General features: G+C 36.3%; 1 protein-coding gene across 6 annotated transcripts in view; it reads left to right on the top strand.

Annotated features, from left to right (window-relative positions):
* The window catches only part of MAP3K5 (mitogen-activated protein kinase kinase kinase 5), a 241,144-nt gene that overhangs the window by 68,709 nt on the left and 160,117 nt on the right, over positions 1–12,318 (top strand). For all 6 annotated transcript variants that reach the window (XM_063622337.1, XM_055264868.2, XM_063622338.1 and 3 more), the window contains one exon: positions 5,172–5,311. In XM_063622337.1, the coding sequence (XP_063478407.1) occupies positions 5,172–5,311 (140 nt within the window). The remainder of the gene's footprint in view (positions 1–5,171; positions 5,312–12,318) is intronic.

Raw genomic sequence — 12,318 nt, 5'->3', positions numbered from 1 at the left:
ACTGGACTTAATTAAATTTAAATACACTTCTCTTGTAAAGACACACTTAAGAGAATGAAAAGACAAGTCATAATCTGACAGTATCTGCAAATTGCGTATCTGACAGAAGAACAATATTCAGAAAATATAAAAAACATTCAAACCTCAACAATAAGAAAACAAACTCAACAATAATTTTTAAATGGGCAAAAGCATTGAGTACTTAACTAAATAAGATGTACAGATAGCAAATAAGCACATGAAAAGATGCTCAACCTCATTAGTCATTAGGGAAATACAAATTAAAACCACAACCAACGAGGTACCACTACATACCTATTAGACTGGCTTTAGAAGAAAAACGGACAATACCAAGTGCTGCCAAAGATGTTGGACAGCTGAGATGCTCCTCATACCTTGCTGGCAGGAATGCAAAATGTTTGAGTCACTTTGGGAGAGCTTGGCATTTTCTTATTAAGGTAAACATACCCTTACCTATGACCCAGTAATCCTACTCCTAGGTCTTTAGTCAAGACAAATGAAAGCATGTGTCTATATAAAGACTTGTACATGAATAGCAACTTTATTCAAAATTGCTCAACCTGGAGACAACCCAAATGTCCTCAAACCTGTGAATGGACATCTATGGATGAATCTCACATGCATTTTGCTAAGTCAAAGAAGCCAAACCCAAAAGGCTACGTACTGTATGATTCCATTTATATGACATTCTGGGAAAGGTAAAACTTTAGGGACAGTAAATAAATCAGTGGTTGCCAGGGACTGGGATTTGGGGTGTGGGGAAGACTAACCTCAAAAGGACAGCATGAAGGAGATTTTTGGAGTGAATGATCTATTTTGTATCATGACTATGGTGGTATGTACGCATTTTTCAAAACCCATTAGACTGTACATCAGAGACAAAGAGAATGAATTTTGCTCTATGACAATTAAAAAGTAAATTTAGAAAAGAACAGAAATGTCTTAGAACAAGTCACTTATTTGAATTTGGAATAGAAAAAAGCCAACCTTTTTCTGAGTTACCATAATGTATTACTGTATTTTAAAATTATACCAATAAGCACCTTTCAGTGTTCTTTATAGCATCCAGAAATGGATCTGTTCCTGTTTAGACGTTCAGAGGTAATAAATATACCTTACTTTGCTTGCACCATTTATTTTAAATGTCTAAGCTGGGCATAGTGGCTCATGCTTGCTATCCCAGCACTTTGGGAGGCTGAGGCGGGCAGATTACCTGAGGTCAGGAGTTCTAGACCAGCCTGGGCAACATGGCGAAACCCTGTCTCTACTAAAAATACAAAAATTAGCTGGATGTGGTGGTGCACACCTGTAACCCCAGCTACTTGGGAGGCTGAGGTAGGAGAATCACTTGAACCTGGGAGGTGGAGGTTGCAGTGAGCTGAGATCATGCCCCTGCACTCCAGCCTGGGAGACAGAGTAAGACTCTATCTCAAAAAAAAAAAAAAATCTAGTTTCTCTCTTAATCTGAAAACTTTCTGCAGTGTTTTTATTTTATTTTAGCATCCAATTCCACATGTCAGTTCTCTGGAAAAATGTATCCGCTCCTTTCATTACTTTAACTTAGCTAGTATTTTTCTTTGCATGTCTCTTATTTTTCATCAGTAAGTGTTTTATTTGGTTTCTTCCAGCCCCACATTACACAGCTTCTTGATTTTAAAGCAATGTGATTGACTGCTGAGTGGCTGGCACCTGTGGGAGGAGGAAGCTGTGTGGGTGCAGGAGGCAGCTGGGCTGTGTGGGTAGGATGCAATGACTCACTTTTGTCATGTGTTGATTTTTGATGCAGAAATGTTAAGGACCCCAAAAGAAAACTCTTTATTTGTATTAAAGAGTCTTTAAGTCATTTTTAGCCTTGAGGGGGGAAAAAAACTTCTGAAGCTCCCTTGACCTGTCTTCCTATTTCATAAACTTCTGTGTCTTTTACCTCCATTTCATCTGATTGATTTCTCATTCACCAAAGTTTAATGCTAATTTCATGCTCATTAGACAAGGTGGACTCTGCACCAAACAGCTTCTCAAGGATCTGCGGTATTTTTATGTGCTGCACTTTGGTTTTATATTCCGTCACACAAGTCTTGAATGTTGTTCATTTTACATTTTGATAGGTTCCTAAATTGTGAAAGTAATCAATGTTCGTAATAGAAATTATGGGAAATATAGAAAGTATAAAATAGAAAAATAAAATAGTCCATAATCCCTGTAACACAGCTATTACCAACAAAAGTTGGTGTACAACTTTTCAGGTATTTTTTATGTGCATGGATATATGCATAGAATGTAGACATCATAATGCACTCATTATAATGTATACATTATATTTTTAATGTATATGCTATACATGGCAGTATGTATATTATATTTTACTTTTTATTTTTACTTAATATAGTTTGAATTTATCCCCTGTTGCTAAGTATTCTTCTGCTTTTTTCTTTTTCTTTGGTTACATGATATCCCATTATTTGAAATTATTATATACATGTATATATCATTATTACATGTATACACATACACACATGTATATAAACATTTTCTTACTAATAGGTATTTAGACATTTTCCATTATTTTATTATAAAAAATATTTTTTTCAATGGACAGGTAAATTTATTCACATTTATAATAATTTTCTCAGAGTAAATTCCAAGGAATGGAATTACTGGGTCAGAGTGTACATAATTTTTAGGATTTAAGCCTTCTAGAAAGTTTACACTTGGCTGGGATGTGGTGGCTCATGCCTGTAATCCCAGCACTTTAGGTGGCTGAAGCAGAAGGATTGCTTGAGGTTAGGAGTCTAAGACCAGCCTGTGCAGCATAGTGACACCTGTGTTTACAGGAAATTTTAAAAAATTAGCCAGGCATGGTGGCACACGCCTTAGTCCCAGCTACTCAGGAGGCTGAGGCTGAAGGATCACTTGAGCCCACGATTTTGAGGCTGTGCATATATAGTGAGCTATGATTTTGTCACTGCACTCTAGTATGGGCAACAAACTGCGAACTGTCTACCTTAAGAAAAAAAAAAGGAAAAAAAAGAAGAAAGTTTACACTTCCCACAGCATAAAAGAGTGTCATTTCTCTACATTTTCATTGACTCCTTTACTTTGCCCACTTCTTAGGCAAAACAATTGGCATTTTATAGTTGGTTTAATGTGCATTTATTAGAAGCAAGATGGAGAGTAATTTCTCATATGTTTATTTACCATTTTAAATTTCTGTGAATTTGCTTGTTGATGTCTGTAACCTGATTGTCTAATGTAATGTTTTTATCATTGCTGAGTTATTTTAAGTTGATCATAAGAGATGATTTATAAAGATATTAACCTTTCATCTCTCACATATTGCATATATTTTTAAGAAATTATCTTCTTTTAAATTTATTTAAAAGAAGATATATATATATTAACATATATATATAATTAATATATATATTAACATTTTCATTGTAATTATGAATGGCTTCTGTTTTATATTTCCTAAATGTTTATTGCAATTACAAAGGAAGCTCTGTTTTCATAATAGTTTTGCATCTTGACGCCTTACTAAATTGTATTATTACTTCTAATAGCTATTCAGCTAAGTCTGTTGGGGTATTTGGTTGACATCCACAACATCTGCAAATAGAGATAATTATCTATTTTATTTTCTAGAATTGTATCTTCTTACTTTCTAGAAATCTTATTGCAGTGGCTGGGATTTTCAGAAAGCCATTATATAGTAAGTAGTGGGAATAGTTGACAGCCTTTATTTCTGATTTTCATGGGAATACCTAAATGCACAAAGTTGGAAGTTGTTATGAAATGTGTATTATTCTCTATGTTAAGGAAATGCCCTTATATTTTTAATTTGCAGTTATTATTTTTTAATTTAAAATTTTTATTCTTCTTAGAGCTAGGGGTCTTGCTGTGTTGCCTAGGCTGGCCTCAAACTCCTGGCCTCAGGTGATACTCTCAACTCAGCCTCCTGAGTAGCTGAGATTACAGGTGCGTGCCACTATGCCCAGCTCAGCAATTATTTTTAATGAGAAATGGATTGAGAATTTTAATTAATGCACTTGGAGCATATTCGAGATGCTGATGAGTTTTTTCCATTGAGCTATCCTTGCATTCCGCAAATAAATTTTAAACTCACTATTTAGGTCTTATAACACTTGGTACATTTTGTTAGTTTTTCTTTCATATTTTTGTTTATAGCCATAAAGGAGTTTTAGACTAATCTAAATTTCATTTTTGTGACATTGTCAAATTTTGATATCAAATTTCTACTACCTTGTTACTGGTCATCTTTAAGCCTTGGATGGATTTGTGTCTGTGGTTATATTACCCTTCATTATCTTTTCTATACCTTTTTTCTCTCTTTTGTTCTTGATTATACTTACCAGGGACTTACTAGATATCAACTATTTAACTCTAAAACCCAGTTCTGGATTAACTAATAAGCTTACCTATTTATTTTTTTAAAATCTCATTTTGTATGTGTTACTGCTATTTTTTAATCAATCTGCTTTTTTTTTTTTTTAAATTTCCTTATTTGGAACCTTAGTTAATGTGTTTTAGTGTTGAAATTTATGAGAGAGCATTAGCCCCTGCTTCCCACCATTGCAAATTCTCCTCGGTTTCCAGTAATCACATGATCTCCTTCTTCTTTAAAAAAATGCAGGTTTGGGCCAGACATGGTGGCTCACACCTGTAATCCCAGCATTTTGGAAAGCCTCGACAGGAGGATTATTTGAGGCCGGGAGTTTGAGTTCAACCTGGGAAACATAGGAAGACCCTGTCTCTAAAAAAATTTTTTTAATTAGCTGGGTGTGATGCCGCATGCCTGTAGTCCCAGTTACTAGGGGGACTGAGGTAGGAGGATCATTTGAGCCTAGGAGTTCAAGGCTGCAGTCAGCCATGATCATGCCACTGCACTCCAGTCTGGGTGACAGAGCAAGACCTTGTCTCTTAAAAACAGAAAAAGGAGGTTTGTTACATTTTATAAAACCACTTCCAGGTAGAGCTGCAAATTCAAAATTCAGTAATAAATGAAGAGAGAAAATCCCTGTCATTTCCTTATTTCCTCTTTTGAATACTAAGTAAGATAATTCAAACCAAAATGTGCTGATTGGGCATTATTTGGGTGTCATCCTTTGGGGGACTTTGTTTTCTGTTTGCAGATATTGCGGTGGTGGAGATGAGCGATGCCTTCCGGCAGCCGTCCTTGTTTTACCACCTTGGGGTGAGAGAAAGTTTCAGCATGGCCAACAACATCATCCTGTACTGTGATACTAACTCGGACTCTCTGCAGTCACTGAAGGTACCTCCCGTGTTTACTGAATGTTTCATTTTAGCATCAGCATTTCAGGGATACTGGTTTGTCATCCAAACATTTTAAGTAGCTTTTATTTGTGAAAGACGTTTATATGTGTGGTTAGTATGCACCAATTACTAGTCAAGTTGGGGGGTTTATCTAGAATTCAGTGTAGAAATTTGATGACACGAGTAGGAAAAAAGTTCACATTGAGTTCTGAGTTTCAGTTATGGTTGTAGCGGAGGAGACTGTGTTAATAGGAAGTCATTAGCACAGATGTGGAGAAGGGAGATTGCATAAAGTATGGTCAAGCCTTCATGCTTTGTCACTTTGGGGAGCTTCATGGTGCCCACCGGTCTCCCAACTAAAAGTACACTTCCTACTTGAAAGTGCTCTGAGAAATTCTCTCTGAGTATACCAAAATAGTTGCCATCCTCTTTCACTAGGGTATGATTTAAACTAAGGTGGGAGAAAAGGAAGAGAAAGTTACTATGTTTGTCTACAAAATTCAACCTGTCTCAATGTCATTCTCTCCCGTAATAGGAACTTACTGCTATAAAGGCATTTCCTCCATCCAAAGAAGTTTGCCTAAAATGCTTTTTGCAAGGCCAAGTGATTTTACACTGTGTGATTCTTTGAAAAGCATCCCACAGTTCAGTGAATCGCATGCTGAGCTTGCCATCATCCATTTCCTTTGTGAAACTTCCAGCTAGCTTCATGTGGCTTTTTCTCAGCTCTGTCTTCCAGTTCTCAAATCTGAGCCAACCTTGGGACACTGAGCTCTAGAATCCTGAACCATATTACTAATGACTTAGCAATTGTTGTATGAGTATCTCTAACCCATATTTCATGCAAAAAAGTCAGTCGTATTTTGCATTCTGAGTATTTAAAGCATGTGTGGCTTTCTTTGAGAAATCTGCAGAACTTCATTGAGCAAACATACCTACTACATGCCAGGCATTGTGCTGGTGATTGACAAGTATATCCCTTTCCAGAATACTCTGAAACAGTTCTAAGAGATTTGCTCCTACTTGTCCTGTTTTTTTATCCTACAGCAATCCTTTACCTGGAGCAATCCTTAAGCCCCTCCTTAATTTTCCTCCAGATTTACCCCTTTAATTAGTACATCATAAAATGTTGAAACTCATTTTTAATTAGACATTTTGATTTGCTGCTATTTGCAACCCATATTAGCATTTGATGAAGGAATTAGATTATTTTATTTAGCTCTTTTCATTTTTCTTTGGGTTAAGTTTATGTATTTATTTATTTAGACAGGATCTCGCTCTGTCACCCAGGCTGGAATGCAGTGTTGTGATCACAGCTCACTGCAGCCATGACCTCCTGCATTCAAGTGATCCTTCCTCCTCAGCCTCCTGAGTAGCTGGGACTACAGATGCATGCTACCTCACCGAGCTAATTTTTCTCTTTTTTGTAGAGATGCGGTTTTGCCATGTTGCCCAGGCTGGTCTTGAACTCCTGGGTTCAAGCGATTCTCCCACCTTGGCCTCCCAAAGGGTTGAGATTATAGGTGTGAGTCGCCACACCTAGATCACCTAGATAGATTAAGTTTATTTAAGCAGGCACTGTTATGTTGGAGATTTTTTACTCTCTACATTTTTTTGCTCTTGCTCCTACTAGTATCTGGTGATTTAATTTTGTGCCCATTCTTTCCTAGGGAAGTATTTTTAAATGAAATAAAGTTACATTTGAGAGAAAGAGATAAAGCTAATCTTATCACACATATGTCTGGGACAAATAAACTGGCTTATTGTTTTAAGCTAGCCTTTGTCTAGGAGTGTTATTGGCATTTGATTGAAGTAGTTCCTTAAAAAGGCTAATGATGTCTAAACTGTGCTCATTTATCTTGTACATATTATCTGCTTCTTATTGAGTACTTACTATGTAGTAGGTACCAAATGCTTTATCTGCATACATTTTCAGATTCTTAAAGGAGAGGCTGGGTGTGGTAATCCCAGCACTTTGCAGAGCTGAGGCAGTTGGATCACTTGAGGCCAGGAGTTCAAGACCAGCCTGGCCAATGTGGTGAAACATTGTCTCTACTAAATACAAAAATTAGCCAGGTGTGGCAGCACATGCCTGTAATCCCAGCTACTTGGGAGGCATGAGAATCTCTTGAACCCGGGAGGCAGAGGTTGCAGTAAGCTGAGATCACACCACTGCACTCCAGTCTGGGCGACACCGCAAGACCTTGTCTCAAAAAAATCACAAAACAAAGAATAATAATAATAATAATTCTTAAAAGAGCTCTGTAAGATGTATTTTCTATTAGCATTTTTTTAGTATCACAAACCGAAGCTCAAAGAAATTCAGTCATTTGCCTAAGGTGATATAGCTAGGAAAATTTGGGATTAGGACTGCCTGACTCCAAAGTCTGTTGCCCTTGACCGCTAAGCATTATTGTTAGTTACTTCTAGTTAAAATTATGTCATATATTCCTGCTGAGTGTGTTCATTTAGAAAAGCCTATCAGCTATGCCTCCTGAGTTTTCCTAGGTAACATCCGTCTTTTTTTCTTTTCCCTTCCCCCTTCTATTAACTTAAACTTTTGCTGTTTTCTTATTTAGACTATTCCTAGCCTGGTAGGTCATGTGTCTGGTTGCAGAGGACAGAAATATCTGGGATAGGAAGCATATTTGGCAGTCTAGCAATTTCCTCTGAGTCCTGAAAGTTCCTCAGGTCCTACGCTACCGAAAAGAGTTGGGGTGTTTATGTATTTTTAGTTTTATTCATTTCTGGGCAATTAGTTAAAGATGTAACCCTTATTCCTGCCATTGACCAACAGATAGGAAAACTGCAATGAAAGAAGCAGAACAAGAGATATTTAAAATAATATATCATGTAAGGATTAGCCAAGTGAAATAAAAACAAAGCATCTCTGTTTTCACAGGGCAAAGACAGTTTTAGAATGCTATTCTTGTCATATGTTTAGTTTCACTTAGGTTGATTCTTTGGCCATCTAGAAAGTACAGCTGCACAAGTTTTATTTTAATCTGCTGGTCTTTGTTGAAGACTGCAGTTTCTCTTTGGTGGCAAATTCTCAGGAAGAAATCGTAGAAAAAAAATTTTTTTTTTTTTTTAATTTAAGCTCCTGGAAAAGTAATGGGAGTTATAAAAGTACTTTAAAAATCTATGTCTCAAGTATCATTTGAAAGGATATTTAGAATCTAATCATAGCATTTAATTGTAATAAGATTTATATCCATTGTTTTAAATCACAAGTACTATTTTATTGTACTAAGAATGAAAAATTTTAGTATTTTCTTTCAAGAAAAGATGATCATTACACTTTGAGAGAAGGAAGTTTTTTTCTTCTTTTTTTTTTTTTTAATGCAATGGAGCAATCTTGGCTCACTGCAACCTCTGCCTCCAGAGCTGGGATTATAGGCACGTGCCACTATGCCTGGCTAATTTTTATATTTCTGGTAGAGATGGGGTTTCACCATGTTGGCTAGGCTGGTCTCGAACTCCTGACCTCAAGTAATCTGCCCACCTCAGCCCCCGAAAGTGCTGGGATCACAGGCGTGAGCCACTGCACCCAGTCAATTCTTTAACATCGTAACAACACTTTTATTTTTTACAATTTTCTTTAAATAAATCTCATGAGAATTTCTCACGTGCCTACTAATGTTTATTGAGAGAATATCTATGCCAATATTACATTGGTTTAAAATAAGAAATGCTAGTAACAATTATTTTCAGATTTATTTCATGCATTATGAAATGATCATACTTCCACTTGAGGTCTCTCAGTAAGTGGTGAGTAAGTCTGGACACTCCTGGTCAATGAGCTGTGGTGCAGATGCATTAAACACCTCTGATGACTTAGGAGAAATGAACCTGTTTTGTGTAGAGTGAAGAAGTTGTTTTAATCAACCATCTCTTATCACTTGAAATTCCTTTATAACACCAGCTCTCAGCTTATCTTCTTGTGATCCTTTCCTCCACTCCCATCCTCAGCTCCTTCTCTATGTTCTGGGCCACTCCCCACTCACTTTAAACAATGCTACCTATAAAACAAAGCAAAACAAAATGATGAAACATGACTGCACATGCCAGATAGTGGAGAATTAAAAGCTCTTATACTACAGATGGCCAGATTGCAGAGAGTGGCAAACCTACACACTGCTGGTGGGAGAGATACTACCTCTGAAGCGCAATTTGGGAATATTTAATAATATCAAACGAGCATATCACCAAGACTTAGTCATTCCAACCCTAAATGTATACTGTAAAAAAAGTCTCTTGCATGCATAAGGAGATATAATCAAGAATGTTCATGTTAACATGTTTATAATAGCTCCTCCTCCCAAGGAAATGGAGAATTAATAGATACCTTCAGCTGTAATCTTTTTTTTTTTTTTTTTTTTTTTGAGATGCTCTTGCTCTGTTACCTGGGCTGGAGTGCAGTGGTGCTATCTCGGCTGACTGCAACCTCCACCTCCTGGGTTCAAGCAATTCTCCTGCCTCAGCCTCCCTCGTAGCTGGGATGACAGGCTCCCACCACCGTGCCCAGCTGATTTTTGTATTTTAGTAGAGACAGGGTTTCACCATGTTGGCCAGGCTGGTCTCGAACTCCTGATCTCAAGCAATCCACCCACCTTGGCCTCCCAAAGTGCTGGGATTACAGGTGTGAACCACCATGCCCAGACAGCTCTAATCATTTAATGGAATATTATAGAGCACTTAAAACAAATCAACTGGTGCTTTAGACATCAATATCAATATATCTCAAAGCAACAGTGTTGGGGTAAAAAAATTACTTGTATACAATATCATACCATCTATATAAAATATCATCATGTGCAAGAGGATGCTTTTATACACACTTGTGTTATAAAAGGATAGACATGCATGGGAATTATAAACAATATTCGGAATAGTTACCTCTTAGGGGATAGGAATGGGATAAAATTTGGAAGGGAAGATGAGAGTCTTCAACTATATCTGTAATGTTATAGTTCTAAATCTAGGTAGTAGATCATGAGTGCTAATTTTTATACTTTTTATATACTTGAAGTATTTAATAATTAACCTTTTTTTAAAAAAAGAATAGGTTGCTATATTCTTTTATTTTTTGTATCCATCAGGATAACGTATATGCATTTTGGACACTGGAATCCCAAAATGTTTTTACTGTCTTTTTTCTGTGTTCTGGCTGCGGTTGGAAAGCTTCAGATATTTGGATATTTCCTTTCTGCACTCAAACAGACTTTATTCTCATTTTATCCATTACAGAAGTAATGTTTCTTGATAGATTGGTAGGCACATCAGTTAGTGGTGATGCAGTTTGTGTTGAAGCATAATGATTATGTTAGATTATTTCTTGTTCAAAAAATTTAGTTGTATTCTTTAACCATTGGCTGAAAAGTTACTTTACGGATGGGATTTTCATTAATAGACCTGTCCACATGCTTACTCCTTCACTATCTCACTGAATAGAGAACACACATATGTGATGCTTGAAACCCTTACTTTGCCTCAGTGCATCTATTATTTTCTAGATTGGGATCTGGCTAGCATGAAATCTTATGTGCACAAACCAAAATTTGTAACACTTCACTAAATTAGCCCTTAAAAATCAGCAAATTTTAATAATATGGCAGCTCCCCAAAACATTAAAAATAAAATTACCACATGATCCAGCAATTCCACTTCTGGATATATACCCAAAAGAATTGAAAGCGGGATCTTGAAGAGGTATTTATATACCTATGTTCGTAGCCAAAAGGAGGAAGCAACCCACATGTTTATCAACAGATCATTGGCTAAACAACATGTGGTATATACATATAATGGAATGTTGTTCAATCTTAAAAAGGAAGGAAATTTTGACACATGGTACAACATAAATGAACGTTGAAAACTACTGCTCATTCAAGCAGTTCCGTGATACCTAGACCCATGATCTTTTATCTGCAGGCACTGAGGGACCCAATCTCCTTTAGAACTTAAACATGGAGTCCTGTCTTTCTGGCACTCATTCATATCCATTTGAAGCAAATGGTTATAGTTTTGAAAATAGCAGTGATGTCCATATGTAAATTTTAATGATTATACCAGTTCGTAAATTGGCGAGGACATCTGGTAATTTGTTACAAATACCTCAGACTTAAATTCAATTCTTACCTGTATTTGGAGAATCTACTCGGATTCCAGAGTGTTCTTAAACCCATAAAAACATTTATCTCTTTTTTTGTTTTTACAAACAAAAAACAGTACTTCCTTTTGTTAAAGTTTTGCCTCCTTTATCAAAGTAAATAAGGTGAATTTGGTTTTAGCTTGAATTGTGCATGGAATTAAAATTTTTATTTTTCAAAGATTTAGGATTCTTTTAGTTTAACAAAGAATTTTTGCTGGATTCTTTTCAGCATTTTAAAAATTATCAACTTGTTAATGGTACAAAGTACACACTCAGTAAATGTTTTTTAAAAACATCCTTGAAAATATGATCCTATAAAGTGGTCTCACAATTTGTGAACCGGAAACATTGGCCCTACCCCTTTTTAATAGTGCTGCCTCTGGACATCTCTGAAAGTCTCTAGCTTACTTTATAACCAGCTGTTGATTTAAAAACCCTGGGACTCTGTACTCTTCCTGGTCCAATGTTGCCATCCCGCACACTTCTTTTCATTTGGTAGAAACCATCTTGTTCCTTTATTTTATTTATTCAGAAATGATCTAACTTTCATCTAAGCTATAATCATTCCATCTCAAATTGGGGAAAGAAAGAGGTAATTTGTGGGGAGGAACAAATAAGCAATTCATGTACTGCTTTATGAAGGTTTTCTCTGAAGATCTTGAATTGACAAGCTGGATAAATGATTTGTTTAGCAGGAGTTGACTTCCCAATTGTAGAATCCCTGAGGTTATTGAAAGGACTCAGGACTGAAGAATCCAGCTTTCTTGGATGTCAATTAGCAATAGTATACCTTCTAAGGAATTATGTGTAGACTGGATAAAATATGCCCTTGCTTTCTCCTTCCTGATACC

Source organism: Symphalangus syndactylus, chromosome 2, assembly GCF_028878055.3.
Source record: "Symphalangus syndactylus isolate Jambi chromosome 2, NHGRI_mSymSyn1-v2.1_pri, whole genome shotgun sequence".
NCBI lineage: Eukaryota > Metazoa > Chordata > Mammalia > Primates > Hylobatidae > Symphalangus > Symphalangus syndactylus.
Note: the sequence above shows the minus strand (reverse complement) of the source record. Positions and strands in the feature narration are given on the sequence as shown.